At 45.8% G+C, this 23,589-nt stretch overlaps 1 protein-coding gene across 1 annotated transcript in view; it reads left to right on the forward strand.

The window, feature by feature from the left end:
* The window catches only part of LOC8035293 (zinc finger CCCH domain-containing protein 11B), a 130,489-nt gene that overhangs the window by 92,563 nt on the left and 14,337 nt on the right, over window positions 1-23,589 (forward strand). The window contains exons 6-10 of the mRNA XM_029985626.4: window positions 6,376-6,468; window positions 7,723-7,806; window positions 13,984-14,079; window positions 21,747-21,803; window positions 23,182-23,253. Of these exons, the coding sequence (XP_029841486.3) occupies window positions 6,376-6,468; window positions 7,723-7,806; window positions 13,984-14,079; window positions 21,747-21,803; window positions 23,182-23,253 (402 nt within the window). The remainder of the gene's footprint in view (window positions 1-6,375; window positions 6,469-7,722; window positions 7,807-13,983; window positions 14,080-21,746; window positions 21,804-23,181; window positions 23,254-23,589) is intronic.

The following is a 23,589-nucleotide window of genomic DNA, read 5'->3' on the forward strand; positions in this document are numbered from 1 at the left end:
TATTTGAAGCGCGATAGGTTAAAATGCCGTGACAGCATCTAACGTTGCGAGACTTGTCTCCCACCTTTTGAAAACAGATAGTTTCCCTCATTCATCATTTGCAGCGAGCAAGTTTTCCTGAATCAAGTAATTGCGAAATCAGCCCAACTCCTTCAGTGTGGTCCAGAGGCTTTTTCGGCTAAAAGCAGCCAATATGAATAGCCAACGCACCGACCGGCGTGGGTTGCTCAAACTTGAATCTAACCGAACACAACCAAACTCAAGAAAAGCAGCTATCGAACCTTCCCATTCACTTGACTGCAACATTGATGTTCCCTCCAATATCAGTTACCAAGCAGTCGTCACTTTGAATCTGATTCGAGACAGACAAGAAATCAAAAAGTTTTTCCGTGATTCCTCCCCGATCCAAGAAATCGAAAGCACGCGACCGTGTGCTGTGGAGTAAACGGGCTTTCAAACACGTAATAGAAGAAAACAATCTACTGAGGCTTCACTACACTAATGATCACTCAGGCAAACTTAAGAAATATTAGGACCTTCGACAAATTACATTGTTCGCCACCGCGCCGACAACATTACTTCGCGAAAGCCACCAGAGACGCGGAGGGGCGCGGAGCGACCTGGACCGGCTGGTTCCCGGTTTTCCCGCTTGGCGGCGTCCGTTTTGCTGGAGTCGCGAATATATCCGAATATCCCCGAAGGGTCAGCATCATAGTCCCACGTCGGTGCCTTGTCTCCAGTCATTTCAAGACGTCGCCTTGGAATGAAATGCTGTTGTTTTAGTTGATGACCTGAAGGAAGAAACTTCACACTCGCCCTAGTAAATGGCTCTGGGAGTGTAATGTACTCTGGTAATGCTCGTATACACAGTGCCTTCAACGTTTTGATTCGACAGAAAGAGTGGGCCGACCAAAGCACTCTGGAAGACACGTGTTCCCTCTGGAAAAGAGGAAAGGGAGTCGCCAATACCGGGGGCATAATATTTCAAACAAACCTTGGTTTTGATAGCAAAGCCTCAAGGTCCAATTTACTTTTTTTTTTTTTATTTACGAAAGCATTGTAGTCCCGCGGGAGAAATGTTTTCAAGTAATGTTTCTACACGTATTAAAACGGGGGGCACTGACACCCCCAAAATATTTTGTTTATGTTTTGCCAAACGATATAGTATGGGGTCAGAAGACTACCCAATCAATATTTTGCTACAGCGTCACGTATATTTTTAATAAAGTGAAAAAAAAAAAAAACCGCAACTGCATGCTCGAAACCGAAACTAGACTAAGGATGAAGAAGAAGTATAGAAGAGGATAAAGTTACCAAAAATAACGTAGCTGTGCAACTTTTTTTTTTTTTTTTTTTTTTTCAATCAACGTATTTGCGGTTTCTTAGAAACCACAAAACATGAGTGTCATATTTTTTTTTCCCCTTTTAGTACTGAGGATATGCCTTTGACGGCTTACGGCTGATTATTTTTGGTGGTAGTGTCATAGAAAACGGCACGTTACCACGGAGAAGAGAGTGAGCGCGACTCAAACCGGTCAGTCCTTGATCGGCGGTTTTCGGGTGGAAAGAAAACGAATCTTGAGCCGCCAATTGTGTCCTGGGTAGCTGGGCTCTCGTATGTCATGTACGAATACAAATCTTGGCGAGCATATAAATACCCTGTCGGTGCGGTCAGTGTCCCTTTAAAGTTTAAAACGACGTCCTTGAGATCGACGCCAAGTACGACGTCTACGACGACTTTTAGGTCGTTAAGGATGACGTTGAGAGCGACGCTTAGAGGACGACGTCGATAACGACGACCTTAAGGACGACGTCTAGGACAATCTCTGGGACGACGCCGAGGCCGGCGTCGTCCTTGAGCATGCGATTGAGCGGCGCGTCCTTGATGACGTATTTTCATGACCATCTTTTGGGCACAACGACGCCGCTTTTTTGCTCAATGGGGCAAGTAAAGGCTCTTCATACGGACCCGTTTCCTTAAGTTACGTTACGAAAAGTCACCGGGAAATCTGTGCTTCGTATTAAGCGTGGCTACCATTCCAAGGAGATAGCCTGGCACGCGACATTCGAGACACGAATGTTTTGGTGACGACGAGCTAGGACGGTGAGTTACCGTGGCAACCAAGGACACAAGGCTCGTCGTAGCGTAACGCAAGGAATCGAGCTCGGTTGAACTTTTCACACAGAACCGGTTTCTTACGTAAGGTTTAAGCCACCGAAACATTCGTTTCTTGAATGTTCGCCGTGCCAGGCTATCTCCTTGAATTGGTAGCCACGCTTAATACGAAGCACATATTTCCCGGTGACTTTTCGTAACGCAACGTAAAAACACGGGTCCCTGTAAAAAAAAAAAAAGGGGTGGGTGAAACAGATTTTTGAGCTTTCGCTTGGAGGTCATTGATTTCTCGATAATGAGATACATTGGCCTGATATTGTATAGCGATACGAGGAATACGCCGAAAATATATTCCGATACTGAAGTACAGATACTGATCGAAAAAGGGTATCGCGATAGAAAAATATAGATAATCATTTAGAAATTTCTGAAATACTATCGCGACATATTTGTATCGCGATACTGCTCAACCCTGGATGAAAGCAATAAAAAAGAAAAATCAAAAGGGAACGTATCCATGGCACGAGAGCGCCTACCACCCGCAAAACAGCCAAGCGCGAACATCATTTCATATAAACGATTCTGGGGAAGGCATCTGCCGACCGCCATGTATTTATCTGCTCATACGGGCAAGTACGTGTAATTGCAAGCTTGTCGAGGCTACGTTCGCTTGAACGTAGCATTGGCAAGCTTGTAAATGCACGTATGCACTTGCTGACTCGAGCGGAGACATGGCGGTGTCTAGATACCCTACTTGCAATCGTCTATATGAGTGTAAAAATGAAAGCTCATTTTTCGGATAATGCTACAGAGGGTTTTCCCGCGCAGCGTTCCCCAAACGCACTATAATAGAGGCTTCATGGGTCTGCCTCGTGATTGTGTCTCTATATCTAACAACAAAGGCCCGTTCAGAAACTTGCGTTTGACTCCGACCGACTGTGGCCGAGTGTGTTGGCGCACACCACCTCGGAAGGGAAAACTCGCATGCACTGCAGAACCCAAGGATTCTGGGCTCAATCCCCACCCGTGCCCGTTTCGATTTGAATGAGCATCGTACCAGCGTGCGGTCGTGTGTCACTACTGCGTGGTGCACGTTAAGGACTCCAGACTAGCGGTTGTACTGCACTGGCTAAATGGCTCATCTACAACTGGGACACCATGACACCCATTGTGGCTGTCTAACTTCCGGCTGTATAAACATACACACAACACAATGTATCGCACAGGCTCCCTAAAGAGGGGCATTCCGGGAGCGAAGAAGGGAAGCGATGGGGCTTCAGGCACAAAGTTCTGCTGATGGAATCTGGAGCCCAGAGCCAAACCTATCGGCGCCTGTCAGGCAGTGGGCCATAAACCACCGTTAATTGCTTCGGGTCCTTTGGGGGTACCCGACTCTTCTGCGGCGCTCGTTTTTGCTTCGCTTCTGCGGGCGGTCATGGGCACGTTACTGCTAAAATGGAAGTGCTACAGTTACTCAGGCAAAAAAGTAGCCCCGTCACAGTTACAGTTACAAAAGTAAAAAGAGTAACTTGTTACAGTTACTTCGCTAAAGTAACGGCGTTACTTCGTGGTTACTTTACAGAAAAACATTACAGAACATTTGAAGGGAACCTTCCTTAATATGACTTTAAATTAGCATAGATTTGTTATACTACATTGTGCTGTTCACGGTAGTGAATCTGATGTTTTTGAGAAGGGAAGGTTTCCTTAATAATCAATATTAACGTGTTTGGTTCTTGCTATTTCAAGTTTTACTATAAATAGCTTCTTGAAAAAGATGATAATTTAAGGCAGTATCTGAGTAAATCCACAATATGAAAAACAATTTAGTCTCTTCTTTGACAAAATTACAGGCGACTTTAGTGTTTCAAAATGTTAAATAGCAGATACCCAGTCCATGAAGAACTTTAAGCGATTTAAAATTCACGAACACAGCAGCACGCGCCACATCTCGTGTATATCCAATTAATATGCCAGTATACAATTGGTCAAATCTAATTTTTTTATTAGGTTAAATCGGGCGGAAGCAATACCAATCGTGCAAATGCGAAGCCAATAATAAAATTAGTCATACCTTGCAATCCGCTTTGTAGATGCTTCCTTATGCCACTCCAATCCGCTCGTCGGTCGAATCGTTTTCTACTGCGTGCACACAATCTTTCATGAAACACGAAGCTTCACTTGAAAACCTGAAGAGCAACGTTGCGACGACATTCCTCCGACAGAATAAGCCCTGACAGAGGTAGAAACAACCACTACGTGTACAATTCAAAACGTCTGTCGCCATCTTTTCTCCGCCATTTTCTAAGCAGATCGGACACGCGTTTGCTCCTCCATCTTACCACCCGTAATAGAAGAGACCACCCGGAAAGCCCACGACGGGAATATCTATAAATCAACTGATGTGCCCTTGGTCCCGGCTAAGGACGGTCTTTCAATTTCAAGAAAACACACCAACAAACAGAACGACACAGACGTTTCGAGGGAATACTCTTCATCAAGTGAGGGGACCCGAGAAGGGACAAGAAGTGGGTCGCGGAAAGCAAAACGAACAGCTAAGTTGTAAAAAGAAAGAGAGAGATAGTGGGTTTGAAGTCGAGACCCCGCAAAAGTGCATCTGGGAGTTGAACGATTTAAATTAGGAGGGAAGGAAACGTATGCTTGGCGGCAATAAGACCAAGTTCGGAAAATCGGTTGTGCCGTATGTAGAGAAAGACTAGACCCCTACCTGAGTTTTATTGCTTAATCTCTATTCCTTCGTGACAATAGCACGAACTTTATTAACGCCCCTCCTAAGTATGAACCTTAAAAGGGTACTCCGGCGTTTTCTTCGTAGTCCACGATTTGTCTGAACATTTTCTGAACACACCAGAAAACGCCGCTGAAATAGTTCAAATATGGGGCCAAAAATTTTTTTCCCGCGAAGTTATTGCATTTACAGTTTTCGTCCTCACCGTGTTTTTTTTTTTTTTTTTCAAACTGAGAGTCTACTGGCAACAATGAAAATGTTACGTCAGCGGAAGGCAAGGAACCCACTGACTACAAGCTGTTTCACGGTGTCAAAAACGAATGCTTTTGAAACTCGATCCAGCAACCGCCTAGCAGGAGAAAACAAATGCTCGGCATGGTCCATTTTTAGACTGCCCCTTCGGCCCGTAAGCCTGCCTTTCCCTGACGTCACCGCACTAAAAAGCGCGGGAATATTTGAATTTTGGTTTTGGTATAATAACTTTCACTTGCCGATTTCACAAGAACTATTGTGAATTTCACGATACTAAATAGCCTACCGGAAAGGGTAAAGGCCGATGACTACCTAAATATAGTTAGTTGGGGTAGCTCAAAAAGCCGCCAGAGTACCTCTTTAATTTAACAGCGGAACTTTGCCACACTGGCGGTTCGAAAAAGCTGTCGAAACTATTTACGTTTTCGGACCTTCAGCGTTGCCCCTATTGCAGGAGTGGAAACATTAACGCACCCCAGCGCTGACCCCGTGCTCCACACCTTTCTAAGCCTAGCTGATTTAGTGCTTTTAGATAACGCTCATTAAGTTTCTGGTTGGCAACCCGCTTTCATTTTGACCAATTAATAAGTTAATAAACAGATTTTCATTATTTACTTCACTTATCGTGACGATCAGCCTCCTGTATTATATCCCCTTGGGTCGTGTAACTCACCTGCACAGAGCCCATTAGTGCATGTTTAACGAATTTTTAATGCGAAAGCATTAACTGGGTCTGATGGAGAGAGCTGACGTCATCAGTTTGAAGCGCGAAAACGGCTCCTAGTTTCCGCGCGCCTTCGGTTCCATTGGCTGGCGCGCGTAGAAGGGGCTCCCATTGGCCGCCGCGCCATGGCCTCCGAGATCCCGAAGCGTGCGCGCGGTTGTACACAGCAGACGACAAAGGGAGCGGACGAGCGGCTTGCATGCTTTCGCATTCACTACTCATAAGAAATGCTGAGGTGTACCTGGAGCTTTTTAAAATGAATTTGTTCGAATTCAAACCACACATTCTGTACATGTGGATTTATACAAAGGTGCGCCTTTTTTTTCTGATAAGGCTTTTTTAAGTGTGTAAGACCGACTTATAGACAAAAAACGGCACGTCTCACAAATAAGATATCCTGGAAATAGCGTATCTCTGCTATGTTGCAATGATCCCCCGGAGGTTTCGTCATCAACGGCGCCAGATGCTGAATATGTTAAGAATGCACATCAATGCACGTTTACGCACGCGACCCCGTGACGTGGCTTCTTGCAGAGTCGGACACGGAGAGCACTGCGGAGAGTCCACAGAAGCGCCCTCCAGCCACGCCCCGTAGACTGCAGCTGACAACAAACCACGGAGGACAAGGTAGGAAAAGTATCCGGCTCTTCTGTAGGGAATACCGCAACGCCAGCGATTTTGGAAGATTCGCGCATTTTCGTGGCCCGGGCTGATTCAAATCGCTTTCACTGGACACTACACGTTTACAAGCAGCCACGCTTCAAAAACTAATCTGGCCAGCGTGGTCGAAAAATGCTTTGTTGGAGTACCTGTCTGGAAACCGTAGGCGCGCCCTGGCAAGGCTCACCGTAACTAAAGTGGCCTAGAAGTTGGGTAGTGGGATCACAAGGCGGGACTGACTGATGCACTTGATGTCGACACCGAGAGGTGGAACTGCGAGCAATTCCTCGTCAAACTTTCAAGCGCGCGTGCCCAGGGGGCTCATGCTCGTGGACTTTTTACCCCAAAATGGTGCACACAGTATGGATTTTAGCTAAATTATTTTTAATATTCCTCACTAGTTCGCTGTAAAAAATAGTTTGAAGTTGGTTTAATCATTACTGAGGGCTTGGGGAAGCTCCTTGTCATCTACGCGTCGCGGTTGGCTCAGTCGTAGCATGGCCCTACTGCGATAAATATGCTGTCATGGACAGACTGAACCTCTGGTTTGCCCTGCCACTAGCGCGAGCGGCATGGTACCAATGATTATAATGCAATTAAATGCAAAGGTGCAAGCGAGCTGGACAATAATGACGAAAATGATCACTGGAGAAGGGGAACAAGAGGGACAAAGGACAAACACATATCTCCAAACAGAGCTAGGTGACTGGTGCGCGACCGAAATAATTGGCCTGATCCGGGTCTCGAATCCGTGCCGTCGATTGCATAGACGGCACGGACTCGATGCCCGGACCGTCGAATGTATAGACGTAACGACGTACGTAGTCCCTGATTATGTACTTAGAATTGGAATACAATTAGTAAATTGCGCATGATTCATACCTTGTTGGCAGGTTGCAAGTTTGTCCCTTTGTTTGCGTCTCTTCTCGTCTTGGAGGACAATGACGTCACGAAAGTTTTTAGACTCGTGGTGCACTCATAGTGACGCTAATTTTCTTCAGCTCATATTGCTTTCGGCTAAACAATTTTCAAGGTTAGCTGGAACTAAAAAGTTTCTGCTAGTTGTAGACCGGAATTCACCAAACAATTTTATTTCAAGAGCTTGCAGTATTAAACTCATTTCGTGTGTGTCTTTTTTTACTCAGAGCCAAAATTTTGTAGTTGTCTTATTCATTGTTTCTTGTTTTGCTCACGAGTACATTGTTTTCTTTTCATAAACAGAAGATATTCAAGTAAAAACTCTCCACCAAATCCGACAAGAGAGACTCCAAGGAACCCTCGAACCAGAAAAGGTTTCAAGCTCAGGTGGGTACAATTCATATTATGCTTGAGGGGTTGATGAAAAGGTAGAAGCGTTCGTGAAGCAAGAAATTTAGAGATAGAATCACCGTCACTCACTTTCAAAAAGAAATAACATGCATCACTTGGAAAATACCGATTAAATTACAGTCGCTTGGGTGTGCTTGATTTTACCCTGCACTGCTGCCACGCTATTTATATATGTGTATAGTTTTTTAAAGAATATTCTCTCGAATTTTCGAAGTTGTCGAGGTGGTCCCTAATGTTTTATTGATATCTTTGCCCAGGTTTGTGTGCCTCGAAGAAACACATTAAAAAATACCTTCCCATCCTTGTCTGTGCCGTATAAAAACTCTCAATCGTCATTTAGGGGATGTCTAACCAATAGCAGTGGCGCGATCTCTGACGTGCGCGTTTGTAACGTCCAGGGGCAGAATGTTTCCGAGGTGTGGTTGGGATGTGCTTTCCAAAGAGAATGTAACGTTTGTAGTGCAGTGGTGACGCCGGTTTCGAGGCTAGGAAGCACGAACAAAGCTTTAGTGACGATTACTATGCGCTAAAAAACTGAGGGAGAGGAGGAGAGCGCGGGGACGTCAGAAGGCAGAGCTCTGATTGAAAGGATTAGTGGGTAGACGTAAAGCTATGCGGAGAGCAAGTCGTCTGCTTCTGGCGCAGGAGTTGCGATGACGTCAGAACAACGCCGAACTCTGATTGGCTTTGATTGAAAGGATAGTGGGCAGACCTCATTGCTAGACGCCTTGAGGTCTACCCCCTATTTTTGTTTTTCAATCAGCCAATAAGAGGCCGGCATTTTGACATCATCGCAGCCCCTGTGCAAGAAGCAGACGATATAGCGGTTCGCTTAATGACTTCTGTCCCGGACGGCTCGGACTCGAGCTTTTGAATACAGTTTTCCTCAGCCTCCTCCTGCTGCCTCTGTCTCCACTGCACTCATCGAACGCTTTTGAACGCGGAACGCCGGTGTTTGGCTCACGCATTCGAACGCCTTCGACGAGTGCAGTGAAAAAAAGCAGCTATACTCCGTTCATTTTTCAGCTGAGATTAGAAAATCCGCCTTCAGCGCACCCCAGTGATATACGGGTGATGAAATTTCCCTACGTTTTGCAACTCGCGTAACAGGTGTTGACGAAACGTTCGTGTCGACGAAACGTGTGTCTATGAAACGTGTGCCCATGAAAGGTTGTCCACGAAACGTAATTCCACGAGACGAGTTTCCTTTCGACGAAACGATAGGGACCCCATTGCCGACATCTTTTACGTTTTACGCAAAAAGTAGAGGTCACGGCGCCCCTCGGTGAAGTTTGAACGTACTCTCATTGCCGCTTTGCCCCGCGTCCCATTTTACCCTTAATTATTCGAACAACCTAAATTTCAGATAGAATCCGGATAGAATCCAGATAGATTTCCGGTTCCATAATCCGGATAGCGAAAAGTTATACCGGATTTTTCGGTAGGGAGAGCTCGACATTCTGACGAGTCCGCGCACTCTCGTATCCTTTTCTCTATCTCTCTCTCTCTCGCAGCTTTTCAGCGCATACTCACTGAGAAGAATAAAATGGCAAAAAAAAAAGTTTCAGTTCTTTTTTTTTTCGCTTTCAGCGTGAGATTTTTATTTTCGGCAACGCTTCGGCATATGGTGTTCCCCGAGCGCCCGCCCGCTGCTAAAGCACGGTGGAAGGCGGGTTTTCGAAAGACCCGCCCTGGCCGTTCTGACTCTGGTAGTGACTACAATAATGGCGAACTCGGATGGTTAGTCGCCGGCGAGCTCTTGTCGGCGGCGAAAAACCCGCCAGCGGTGCAGCCCGTCAGCTTTGTTAACTTCTTCTTCGACTCATCAATCCTGAATTGAGGACGCTGTGTCAACAGTGTAAATTTCGACTGTCTGACATGTGTGTAACACAAGTGGCTTCGCGATAGTTTCCGAAATATTAACATTACCACACTTCGCACAGCTTACAGGATCTTTAATTATAAAATTAATGGGAAGGCGCGTCAATTTTCAATATATTTTGTTTTCATTTCGGAAGAACGGTCGACATCTGACGAGGCTCCCAAGAAGACTTCCAAGCGTCGCCTTTGATATCCTATTTTTTATATTCTATTTTTGTTTTCTCTGTTTTTCTGAAATCCTCAATCTTTTCAAAGCGCCCCCTTATTAAAAGCATCAAACTGCGTCATTATTTTTTTTAGAGCGTAGTAATAACACGCCTTGTACCAGAGCAAACTGACCTTGCGGTAGCTGGTCAAATTTTCCAAAAAAAAGAATGGCTTCCTTTAAATCATTCATTATTTTATTTTCGTGTTTTTTGCTGTTTTTTCTCGAACCACAATGTACGGTCTCGATGGCTTTGTTTACGACACGAATCCGCTATTCGCGAGCATTATTCCGTTTAGTGTCTTTCCCAATTTTGATATGATGATGCCGGATACAGTTTAGCAGACAGGTCGGCATTTTAGGTAGCCCTCACTCACCCTCACCCTCACAGCCACACTCACCTAAGCCCCTCAATCACCCTTACCCTCACAGCTACACTCACCTTCAGCCCCCTCTCACCCTCATCCTCACATCACACTCACCTTCAGCCCTTCACTCACTCTCACTGAACCTCACGGCCCTCACGCCCCTCACGCACTCATGGCCCTCACAGCCCTCACGCCACTCACCGCCCTCACGCCCCTCACGCAGTCATACCCCTCACGCACTCATGGCCCTCACGCCATCCACCGCCCTCACGCCGCTCACCGCCTTCACGCCCCTCACTCACTCATGACTCTCACGGCCCTCACGCCCTCATAACCCTCACGCCCCTCACGCATTCATCGCCCTCACGCACTCATGGCCCTCACGCCACTCAGGCCCGCTTCAGATTGGACAATTTCGCCCAGAAACTTACGTCGCAACACCAGCAACACGGGCAGCCCGCGTTCGCACGCAACAATTAGTTGCTGCAATATACCATCATCATCATGAAATTTTATTTTTCTTGCACTATTTAGACACACAATTACGCGCTATAAACGTATTTTTATACATTTCAATCTCGTTGAGAATACTAATGCACCTTTCTGAAACAGTTTATTTCCAAAAAACGATCGATTTCAAACCAGAACCAAGTCTTTTGTTGTCATCATCACCGGCACGAGGTATCACGTGAAAATATGGCGTCCCTGATTGGAGGCAGCCGCTTTAAACGTCTTCGAATTGCTCCGATTTGCTCGCTTGTTTCGAGCGGGACCCGATCTCAGCAATACGTGTCGATCTAGGGAAAGCTAGGGAACAACCCGCCAGCAACACCAAAATTGCTGAAAAAGTTGCTCCGTCTGAAGGGGCCGTCACGCGCTCAGCGCCCTCATGTCCCTCAGGCACTCACCGCCCTCACACCCCTCACGCCCCTCACGCATTCATGCTGCTCACCGCCCTCATGCCCCCCACGCATTCATGGCCCTCAAACCCCTCACGCACTCACCGCCCTCACGGCCCTCATACAAATCACGCACTCATGGCCCTCACACCCCTCACGCTCCTCACAGCCCTCACGTTCCTCACACACCTTCACACTCATGAATTTTCCTGGTTCAGAAACTCACTCACCCTCACCTCACTTGCGAAGATGAGGGTGAATGCGGATGAGTGAGGGTCCTCATGATTAAGGTTTGCCGAGGTATGCTAGCAGTCAAGCTGCCACGACTTCTTAGAGCTCGGGCAAAAATTGTGCCGGCAAATTGCCGGCAAACGCCTGAAAAACACCTCCTCCAACAGCGCCTTTGATCGGGCAAACGCCCTTGCTGAAAATACAGCAAAATATTTTTCCGGCAAAGGACCATCCGAATTAGCCATAGCTAGGGATGTCGCGAACCTTCCTCGAGATGCGACTGGTTACCCGAAACTTCGAGCGTTTGACAAAATTTGACGAAGTTTGACTTTTTAACCGTGTTTCGATCTTCACTTCAACGCAGAAAACAAAAGAAAGTATTGAAGAGACAAGATTGGTGCAGTGGTTTATTTAGAATCTAGAAAATAATTTCCAGTGTTTACGCAATATAAAGACAAATATAATTTTGTTAGTTTGTCACCTTCCTCCGCCAGGCGGCGTGAATTCGTTTCCAATTTCTGCGCACGCGCATAATAGTCGACCTTCATTCGAACTTTTTTCGGCCTTGCGTTAGAAGTTCGAAAAGTCGAACCTGGACAACTCGAACTTCGTGAGTTTCTCTAGATCCTTGATAAATATTCGTGATTTATTTCGAGATTGGCGGGATGCGCTTCAGTTCGTTGTTTCACCTATTGAGATAGAAGAATGATTGTAATTATTAAACCTACTGTATCACGAAAATAATCCCTGGAGAATGGAAAAGGGGATAAAGGACAAAGACAAATTTCCAAACACAGCTATGTGTTTGGAGATGTGTGTTTGTGTTTCCTCCATTTTTTCCCCTTCTCTATGGAATATTTTCGTCATTCTTTTCCAGCTCGCTTGCACCTTTGCATTTAATTGCATTATAATCATAACCTTAATGTGGAAGCCGTTCACCCTTGTTGGTGTTAGCCTGGTGGCAGCTGATAAAACTCGTTTGCTCTACTGACGTCTAGCTCCTGGTTACTTCAGTTGGTAGAGCGCTCCACTGGAATAGGAGAGGTCCCTGGTTCGATACCAGGACCAGGTGGAATTGTTCGGTCGCGCACCGTTCACATAGCTGCAGTGTTTGGAGATTTGTGTTTGTCCTTTGTCGTCCTTGTTCCCCTTTTCCAAGGATTATTTTCGTCATGCTTGTTCAGCTCGCTTGCACCGTTTCATTTAATTTTATTATCATCACAATCCTACTGGGTTTCTTTAGGGCTAAGTTAAAAAAAAAATTAAAATCGTTATCTTATTTTTGCGATTAAACTAGAGCAAAACCAGAAAATATATATATTTTAACTATACACCTGTTACATATATGTCGCAATATTGAAAATGGTGTTGCCACCGTCTAATTAAGATTTTTGCTAAAATGGTACGGTGGGCTAGTTGGTTAATTATAGGAACATGAATAGTGCAAAGAACACACAATGATATGAACACGAAGACGACAGGCGCTGGTGCCGTCTTCGTATTCATGTGCTTGTTTGCTATTCACTAATTTGTCTCAAAATTAGTTCAATAGACTCATAGACACATCTGAACTATAGTAACCCAAATTGCTAGTCACAATACCTTTTTTTCGCAAAGTTATCGGTGTTTCAAATTTTTTTCTTAGGGGCTTTACTGACAGCACTAAAAGTCTGATCTCAGGTGTAATATGGGCAATATGAGGGTGTTACAGCTCGTTCCCAACGGTTTACAAGAAGTTTTGTGGTGAGAAATAAATGCTAACAAAACACCAGCAAGAAAAAAAAAAGAGAGAACGCTCGAAGCGTTGTGTTTTTTTTAGACTGCTTGCTCGACTTGGAAGGTATACAACCCGTGATCGGCATCATCCCACTGGAGCGCGCGGAAAAGAAAAGAAGTAAATATTAGTTTTGGTGTAACCCTTGTATTTTTTTTTGTTTCTTTTAGTTTCCTCAGTAGCTATTTTGAATTTAGTGTTAATATTTCACACGCCGCACAGTGTAAAGCCTGGCTATTTCAAAAATGGGTTCTAGCTTCCCTCTCATGTGCTAACCTGTGTTGTCCAGTCCGATAAAGAATATATATATATATATATCTTAATAGCGTGGCAGTAGTGCAGTGTAAAATAAAGCACACACAAGTGACTGTAATTTAATCGATATTTTCCAAGTGATGCATATTATTTCTTTTTGGAAGTGAGAAACCGTGATTCTCTAAATTTCTTTCTTCACAAACGCATCTACCTTTTCATGAACCCCTCAAGATATATAGTTATTTTTATGTCCAATTTGTTTAATTAAATATTGAGGGGCATGAAGGATCACTTGTACAGGAACACCTGTTTGCGTGGGCCTTTGCCTTTCCGCAAAACTCGCACGGCCTGCGCACTCTTTTTTCCTTTCTATTACGTGTAATGAAGTGATATCATGGTGACAGTTATTCAGTCTACTGTCTGCTAAGCCAGATTTAGTATATGCATGAAGACAAACGTATATATATATATATATATATATTACCTGGTAGTTCGAGTTTGCCTTCGTATAACTCCACGTGCTTTCTCGCGCACTTTCAGGCCAAGAAGCCCTGGACGCAGACTCCGAGAGGCTACACGAGCAGGAGTTACTGCACCGAATCCTGGCGCAGCCCGAGGTCTACTCGGTTCTTCGAGGTAGGATGACGCTGGTCACGCTTTCGGCCGCCGCCATCTTGAAGGGCGGAACTTCCTCCATGGCGAAAGCAATATTTAGATCTTTTTAAAGAAGTATGCAGGGTATTCGATAAACATCTGCCGAGTCCTTCAAAAAAAGTTGGTACACCACATGTCGAATTAACCCAGTACTGTTAAGAGTCCGATTGAGCACGTTCAATATGTGTTTTTTGCGATATGCCAAACTGTCTAATTACCGCGCATTAATTCACTAGCTTTATTATTATTTTCGTGTGCAAACTTTCCAATACAAAAGTTCTATAGAGTGTGTTGAGAAACATCTCATCATGTCGTTTCCGCCAAAGTAACCTTTGTGTATATTAATATTAATATTAATTAATAACCTTTGTGTATATTAATATTTAAATAATTGGATAATTAATACGCGTTTACTCGCCAGTTTGGCACATGACAAAAAAAATCTTCACTCGTTTCACGCGATTTTGAATAATACCGCTTTGGTTCGATACGTGCACCAGGCATTATTAATGTATAATGGCACAAAGACCTGAAACACCCCGTAACTCGCGGGAGCTGTTGCAACACCGAGCAGAGTTATACGGCACTCAGTACAAATAATCAATTTACTTGGAATCGATTCCTTTTTGCAGTATTTTGTACTTTTTAATGCATTTATTAGGAAGTAATCGCAAGGGTGATCTGATTATTTTTTGAAAGTACACAAATTATTTGTAAGCGTTTCTATTTTTCCCCCCTTTTCCTATGGCGCCATTTGTATAGGTTTCCTGCCAAGGAAACCTCGAATCAAGTCTCGACCGGAGGATGATTTACCAAAATCGGTGAATTAGGAAGATTTGTATAACTTACAATAGATGATTCTGATCGAATAATGGACCTTTTCCGAGAAGCGTTCTGCGCACGCGCGAGCGCCCGATGCCAAGCGGTGGAAGTCGGCACGAAAAAATCGAGGAAATTCGGAATGAGGCTGTAAATCGATGAGTAGAACACGTAATTGCAGCATATATATAATTGTGTTGCACAAAAAAAGAAAGTGGACGGAAAGAAAAACACGACGTTTGGGTGGACGCTACGGATTTCCTTCTTTAAAGTCGCGCTAGGCCTACCTCGTTGCTTTGGGCGCGCGACGCTGCTCAGAGAGCGAAGCAACTGGTAACGTAGCTCCCATTATCGATGGTAGCGCAGGTAGGTCACTTCCTTGATTTTTAGTTCGTGCAGCCACCGCCTGGTGCCGTCGGTATTTGGAAAAGGTCCATTAACAGTACGCAAGACGAGCCTTTTAAACCGGCTGAAAAATCTGTCGTTTTGAAATCGGTTACTTTATCGTGTAAAGGCCAATTACTTCCGAAGGGTATCGAATACTCTAATTAAATCCTTTTTTTTAAACCGAGAGTCATGGTAATTGTAATCTATGCTTTTTTCTATTAATATGTGCAAGACTGAAGACACCTTTGTTCGGATACGAGAGATGTGTGGCAGAGCTGCGGTCGTACAACTCGTCTGCGGCTATCGTAAACATAAAAGCACGTCACGGTTTCGACACGTTAAAAAGCGTCATTATACGAGGTGTTTAATTCTAATTCGAATATTTTTTTTAATGGGGGGGTGAGGGTTTGACAAGTTCTTTCTTCATCACATTATTATCAGGCTGCGCTTACATTAGGTCAAAGAATAATCGTGACAGTAATTTGAGCGATTCGCTAAATTATGTTAATTTTTAAGGGTCACGTGTCAATTTCAGTATTGACGGCAATTACTACTTGTTTTCGAAATAGTAGTCAATCATCTTTCGCGTCTTCTCGCTCAGTTTAAAAATTGCGCTCTAAAAGAGTGTTGCAAGCGCTGCTCATAGAGAAGGCTCGTTCACACAGTTAATTTGGAGTGCGACTGCAACCACTCGCGTCGAGCTGTTGCTATGGTGACCCTTGCGACCAGCCAATGGGGAAGCACTGTGCTGCACGACGCAACGCAGCGCGACGCAATCGACGCAACTGTGGGAACGAGGAGTTTGTCGCTTGGAAGATAGACGTATCGTCTCAACCGTGTCGTCACTCTCTTGGCAGCGCAGCCTTGACAACACAAGTGACGACGTGACTAAAACGACTACGTCACACTTCCAAGCCTCGTTGTGAGCAGGACTTAGAGCGCTATTTTTTTAATGTCGCTTTTTAAATCGGGCAAAAAAACAACAAAAAAACACAAAAACGGGGCAGTTAATATTTAAAGAAAACATTACCTTTTCGTAAATTCTTTAAATTGATAGTAATTGCCGTCAATACTGCAATTCGAACATGACCCCTAATACCAATAATTCACAAAGTTAAGTAACATATTTTAGGTAATTTGACAACTTAGCAGGACGATTCTTTTCTCATCTAACATCCGCCGTGTCTGATAAAGACGTGGTGAAGACAGAACTAGTCTAACCCTCACACCCTGTCTTTTCCTTTTTCGTTTTTAGTTTGTTTGAGTTAAAATTAAACATCCGGTAGCGCCGACGGGCGTCGTTCTGTGAACATTTTGAGCTGCGCTACGCGAGTTTTAGTGACCCAGTGCATGAGCACAATGGCAATCTCCGCCCGGACTGCACACCAGAGCGAGAGCGAACATCAGTTTTGCGTCAGACTTGGCGAATCTGGAACTGGAATTTGAGATGGTTCGGCAGGCTTATGACGAAAAAGCAGCGAGTCGTCGGAGGTGTTCTGACAGCTGCTCGCGCTTCGAGAATGGGAGAACATCACTGGAAGACGGAAGGAAGGTGGGGTGACCTTCCTCGGCCTCTCTTCGTCTTCCAGTGTTCTCGGAACGGCGCCCTTTGGCGTAATGTCCTCAGAAAATTACGCCGAAGTTCCCTGTTTACGACTACTGGGGGCGCATCATTGTGCTGCCCTCTCTTTTTGCGTTCCGAAACTAGACTCTGAAATTTCGTATCACACCTCGTATCAGGGAGTTTAGATCGCTTTTGCGCTCCGATAACGAAACGCAAATATGTACTCGCAAAAGCGTCGGCTTCATTCGCGAAAGAGCCAACCGTGAATCGTACAAAAATCGGATCGGGACCAAATCCTCACATGCAATTTTTGCAAAGCGGAGGTATTCAGCGCATCTACATCGGAAATGTGCAAAGGCGTGTTTTGGGTTAATCATACCATAAAAATTCCGCGGGTGGCTCATATAAAATTGAACGTTGTGGAACAATTTTTTTTTTGTGTCAAGTTCCAATTTTGTGCAAATTTAGGTGTTTTTTTTTTCATTTGTGTTTGAGCTTTATCGGAATGCAAAAGCGGTCTACTCGAACTTCCGACTGATGTGTCCTCACAGAGCATCCAGGGAGGATATGGAAGGGTGCATGTTTTCAAGAACGATTTCTTCACTATATTTTATCGGACCGAAAATAAACGATCTGAGCGCATGTCTGATACCCTCCGGAATTTCAGTGTCAAGTTCTAACTTAAACAAAAAATGTTAACTTCTTTTCTTTCTTTCTTTTCTTTTTTTTACTATTTCTTAATAGGGCTGCTCTTTAGTGAAATAGATAGCAGAGAAACGCAGAGTGTCGGTGGAAGCACTTGCGTCTTGCACTGATTTCTTTCTTTTTTTGACACGATTAGTATAGGCGGCGTTATTTCGAGGGAACAGCTGTTTCCGGAGAAGTTCACTGAGCTTTTTCGGGAGAAACGTCATCGTGTTCCGCGTTGTAGAGACCCTCCACTTCAACGTCTTGGGATCGGAAGAAAAATAGTGAAAACGAAACGGGCTGTAGTCACTAGTGAGAAGCGCTATAGTTCGTATGTCGTTCCTTTTGACAAAAGGCTCCACAAGACAGGGACGCAAACTAAGAGACACGGCACAAATGCTCGTGCTGTGTCTCTTCCTTTATGCCCTTGTCTCGTGGCGCCTTTGTCAAAAAGAAACGGGCTGCCGCTCCGAGGTGCCTCGGTACAGTCGATTACCGGCCGGTATTGAGCAATCCTGCGAACTTCCTCCATCGAAGTTACGCAAGGCCGTAAAACCATCACCCACGCGTTAACGAACAACACGGGCGCAAGAAAAAACGAAAAGGTAATACCGAAATAAGTGCGGCAACACCACGCAAGTAACAACGGGAGACGCCGGGGAACGCGGATACGCGTTGTTGAGTCGTCACTCCTTCCCGTGGCCTGCAAATCGGGAGTATCGCAATCGCTCGTTGTTGTTTTTTTATGATCAGGTATCGCGGAAAGCGATTGTCGCTCTCGCAGAAAGTGCAGTGACGGACAGGCGGCCGTACGCGTGCGCCATTGCGCGCACCGCGACGTTGTTAGTGCTAACGGGACGTGGGCACATTTTGCGTGTTTGGCTCGGACGTATTATTGGCGAATGTCGTGTTTTACTGCCTGGGTTGCTGTCCCGGATGAGCGCATTTCACCGGTGTCGACGATGGCTCCTCGAGTTGCGAGAGAAACGCTGGAAGAACCGGCGATCGCTCGTTCGCGCTAACTGTGCCGCGCGCTCTGTGCCCGTCCCCTGGGCAGCTCGAGCGCGCACGCGGGCGTCATTTCTTGCCGCAGTTCTGCAATGGGAACTTTACAATATCGGCCGCTTTATAAAAAAATTTTCCCTTTTTCCCTCACCGTGGGGCAAGGGCAGTATAAGTGGAACGGTGCCTGGAACACGACCTACTGTAATCCTGACCTGCCCACAGAAGAATGTGCCAGCGCGCTCCTTGTAGTATATGGCCTCGGCCGCAGCGTTCCGTCACGCCATGACTTCGCGGCGCTGCATAAAGGCTTTCTTGTTTCCTATAGGGTAGCTGCATATCAATCGAAGGCGCTCAAGGCGCGGCGGCCTTATCTGGTCCTGACCTGCTCCCTTCGCGGGCCTCGAGGAATCTCGTCGTCAGCCGGTGGTCCCGTGACAAATTCACCACTAGAGGCGCCGGGTGTGAGCACAGTGGTTATATATGGCTGGTCCGAGAAAGCTCCTTTTTTTCGACGATGGCGCAAGAGCATCGGAGCTAAGAAAACTCCTTTGCGGTTTTGTGCCTGAGAAACGCGCTCTTTCGATCCCAGCAAACATGAAAGCGGTGCACCCTGCTGCGTGTTACTGTTACTCCTGACCTTAGCAATTGCAGCCTGCTGGGGCCACGCTGCGGTGGGTGTTCCCGAGAAACAGATATCACCAGCCGCGCGCCGTGCGGACCGTGCGTTAGACAGGCTGGGAACCGTGTTTAGGTCTCAGAAAATCCTTTACCAAACGCCCCCAATGGCAACGTAGCGGACTTCATCGGCGACAGCGTCTTCCATGGGGATCCATTCTGTGGGCAGGTCATGATAATAGTGGGTCGTGGCCTGGAACACGTATCCGACTGCTTTGTTTAGCGCCGTATAAGGGCCCATGTATCGAAAGCGGTCCCGAAATGGAAGCATATGCCGTCACAGAAGCCGGAGTGTCGTGCTGTCGGATGTCGCGATCCTGGTGGTTGGTGGTACATGTTCCGGCAAGAAGAGGGAGCGAACGCGAGTGTCGCCGTCATCGCAGCGTCCCAGCTCCTGGCTGTCGAAGCTTGCGTGGACTGTCAGGCTGGAGGGCGACCTGGAGCGAACAGGCGTCCGCCACATCCGCCGCGGCTGTTGTCACGCCGCTAGGATCGCTGTCGGCGACAGCGTAACACTCCTGTGACGTCTACGACGCGCTAAACACATCGGTCGGAGACGCGTTTTGGGCGCCGTAGCAGTGGCAACGCGGAATGTGATGACGCGCCGAGCTAGATGCTCCGCGCGGCATCGCGTTCTTAGACACTTTAATCTATACGCGCAGCAGCAGTAGAACATTACCTGCAAGGTATGTGCATAGTTGTCCTCGAGCTTCGTTTTGCGCGAAAACACCGAACTAGCGCGTTCGAAACAATAGGGAGTTTTAGTAGACCGTGTTTCCCGCTCCGCTAGCCCTCCGCAACGAAAAAACCACCACTGCGCCTGCGCGCCGATGGCCTTGGCTGTAGAGTTCCGGGTAGCGGAGGGGCTCAGCGGAGCGGGAAACACGGTCTACTAAAACTCGCTATTAAATAAAGTTGGGAAGCACTCAAGCTGCCTGAACTCGTCGCGGCAAAGTGAACACCCCTAACCTATCCTCTAAATTCTTTCTCTGCTTTTCCGTCACTGTTTCGCGATAGTTTTTTTCTAGAGCGCAGCTTTTAGGCGCCCGTTTCCGGCTCGAGCTTTTCGGCGTCGCCGTCGCCGTGGGCGTAACCCTGAGGTCACGTGACCCCCGTGACTTCACGGGGTTCACGTGACCCCCCCCAGGTGACGTGACTTCCCCGAGACGAGGAGAGGAGGTTGAAGGATGAGAGGAGGAGGAAGAGGGGGAGGAGGAGTAGCAGGCAGGGTGAGGAGGAGGGGTATACCGTCCCCTCAGTACCCTTCCCTCCTCTTCCTCAAGAGCTGCGCTCTAATTCGGCGTTACAGGGAATTGTCAACGGCTTTCTTTTTTCTTAAAGCTACGCAGTGACGTTAGTGGTGGTGAAGAAACGCGAAATTTTGAGCATGATCGCTGCTATTTCAGTAAAGCTTTAGCCAGATCGTTCCGACACCTCCGATAAAGATATCCGACATAACAACACGATACATGCGCAAAGGCGTCTCCGGAGTATCTTGTGTATCGTTATCGGAGGCATTGGAACGATCTGCTAATACTCTCTAGTGTTCGGCAAGCATTCGGATCTAATCAACAGCGTCCTGCCCAAGCAATGGCGACCGCCAATGTCTCTTGACGACGATTTGAAAAGGTTCTATTGCACGCCCGTGGCAAAATTGGTTTCTAATGAACTATTCTCATGAAACGACAATACACGAAGTGACGGGACACATCAGAACAGTTCAGTAGCAATCAAATAAACATAATTAATGGACGTAGTTACTGAACGGCAGAGCAAAGTCTCAGTTGTCTCACATCTGGCGCGAGCCTCTTACTTTCGACAGTGCTTCGGCGTCTCGTGCACCTCGAGCGCGCACGCGATCGCAACCAAAGCACGGCGGAAGGCGTGGAGCGCGTTCTGGAGGCCGGGCGTTCATAAGACACCTCCTGCATATCTCATTCTCCCAGTGACTATAGTAGTTGGTGACAACGACCTCTACTCTGCTCCTCCCTTTGGACTTGAGATTTTTTGATTCGAGAAAATGTTATTTTTACAGAATCAAAGTTTCCTTTAGTGAATGTCTGTGCTGTTTGTGATGATTGAGTAGATAGCATTGCTTCTTCGCACACCTTCCTCGGGCATGCTGGAGGTCTCGGTACAGGAGTTTCTGGTGCATAGCATTTTGTACTATAGGGAGTAAAATAAAAATTATTTTTATGTCTCTTTGCGCTTTACTTTTGTAATATTCCCGTTGTCACTGACAACATAAGAAACGCACGACGTGGCCTGTCTCATCAGATTAGATTATTCTGGACAGTTAGCACTGACCTTTCTACGCATATAAGGTCACGAAAATGTTCCACCAAGCATACCTAACAAGAGTGTTTGCCTTCTAAGGGACTTATCTATGCTTTTACAGCTTATATTTGTTTTTGTTTTCTACTTAATTACTTTTTCTTATAAAAATACTAACTGTTTCTGTGGCGTCATTATACATTAATGCGTAAAACAAGGTGTTTGGTTCTCATTACAGTTGAAAGCGACGACCTGAGAGATAAGCTGCTGAGAAGAAAACGGAGGTTTGACCCAGGTATGTTACAATCAGCGTGCCATTTCTTTCCTCTAAAATTTTTTTTAGATTTCGTTTATAGTGACATTCATTTAGAGGCACAGGCTTAGCGCAGTAGGGGCCCTTCTAGGAGAAAACAAACAAACATTTCAGTTGCGTTAGGCTTAACGTAAATAATTTTCTCCAACAGCAGCCAGCCATTGATTGAATTGTAAAACAATCGCTATAAATTGTTTATCGAAGTGCCATGTGTAACATGGTATATCTAAATAATTTTTTTACTGAGGATGTTTTTTTGATCATATAAATCTTTGCCGATAATTGTGTTTTGTATAGAGCCACCGGTCTTCAAACAACACGGCGCCGTTTTGCACGGGAAACAAGAGATGGCGCAAGCGGTCGCGACGCCAACTGCCGCCAACGAACGAGCAGATGACGCCGAGAGCCGGCGTATTTAGCAGACAAGGAACTGCAGTTCCTTGTTGTTACCGCGCCTGTTTTTGTTTCTGCGACTGTCGCCGCCTGCCGAACGCGCGCCGCTTTTGAGTCGAAAAGATTGTCTGCTAAAGACGCTGGCTTTCGGCACTGTATGCTCGTTCGTTGGCGGCGTTCGTTGCGCCATCTCTTGTCTCCCGTGCGAAACGGCGCCGTGTTGTTTGAAGACCGGTGGCGTCGCTGCGTTTCCATAGGAGCTAAGCATTTTTCTTTCTTTACTTTTCCTCAGGTAAATTTGCTCTTTGCAAATTTTACAAAAAAAAAAAAAAATGCACCATCTGTGGGCAACGCTGCACAAAGCCGTAGCGCGATAGGTTAGGAAACCGAATTTTTCGGTCGATTTAAAGAGCCTGCCGTCTCCTTGAATCACCCGGTACATTTTGGTTGAAAGGATCATACTTTTAAAAACGGAAGTTATTCCCTTCGGTGGTGACGTACTGCGATGCTTGGAACTTCATTCCGTCACACACCGTTGCACCAGATAACGCACTTTTCCCGAGGAGTGAATCTCTAACTTTTGTTTTGCTGAAGTATTTGTTTTTTTTCTCTCCCTCCTTTCTTCATCACACAGGGTGGCATAGTGGTACCTGCATAAAATATAAAGATAAATATCTCCCAAAATCACACTGTGATCGATTGCAGTTCGAAATTAATCAATAAAAAAGTTGCTTTTCTGAAGATACGAAGGTCACTGGAGAATGCAAAAAGGATACATTTAAGTGATCTGAAATGCTCCGCCCTTATTTGTGAGTTCTGTTGGGGAAGTATTCTTTACTTAGAAACGTTTCCATTGTAGACATGCTCACCCTGACCCGCCACGTGTATTGGGTAAATGGTCTGTGTTATGAGTGCAGTTAATTGGATGGTTGTTATTAATGTACAACATGTTTTTAATGTGGAGCAGATGACAATGGATGCGCAGATGTAAAGCAAGCAAGGATGACTGAAGTTAAGCAAGGCGAGAAACTGACGTCGGGTAAGCTTTTTTCGCTGCTGAATTATTTCTTGTTTGTTTGGGGACACACAATGCAAAGCTATAAAATAATATGCAGAGCATGGAGCAAGCCTAGGTAGAATATGCATGTCACTAGTAAGCTCCTTCGCTCGTGATATTGCGTATGAGAACATACCATGAAAGGAACACTGATAGGGTTTGTGCATGTGAGTTATACTGCCAGGGGAACATGAGGGGGGAAGGGGGTTAACTGTCTTGATAAGTTGGATAATTGACTGAAATTTGTCGATTGACTTTCTAATTAGTAGTTAAAGTAAACATGGTTTCAATTAGAAACTTGCTGAGCGTCATCGGAAC

The sequence above is a fragment of the Ixodes scapularis genome, unplaced genomic scaffold (assembly GCF_016920785.2).
Source record: "Ixodes scapularis isolate PalLabHiFi unplaced genomic scaffold, ASM1692078v2 PGA_scaffold7__128_contigs__length_106722199, whole genome shotgun sequence".
NCBI classification, from domain to species: Eukaryota; Metazoa; Arthropoda; class Arachnida; order Ixodida; family Ixodidae; genus Ixodes; species Ixodes scapularis.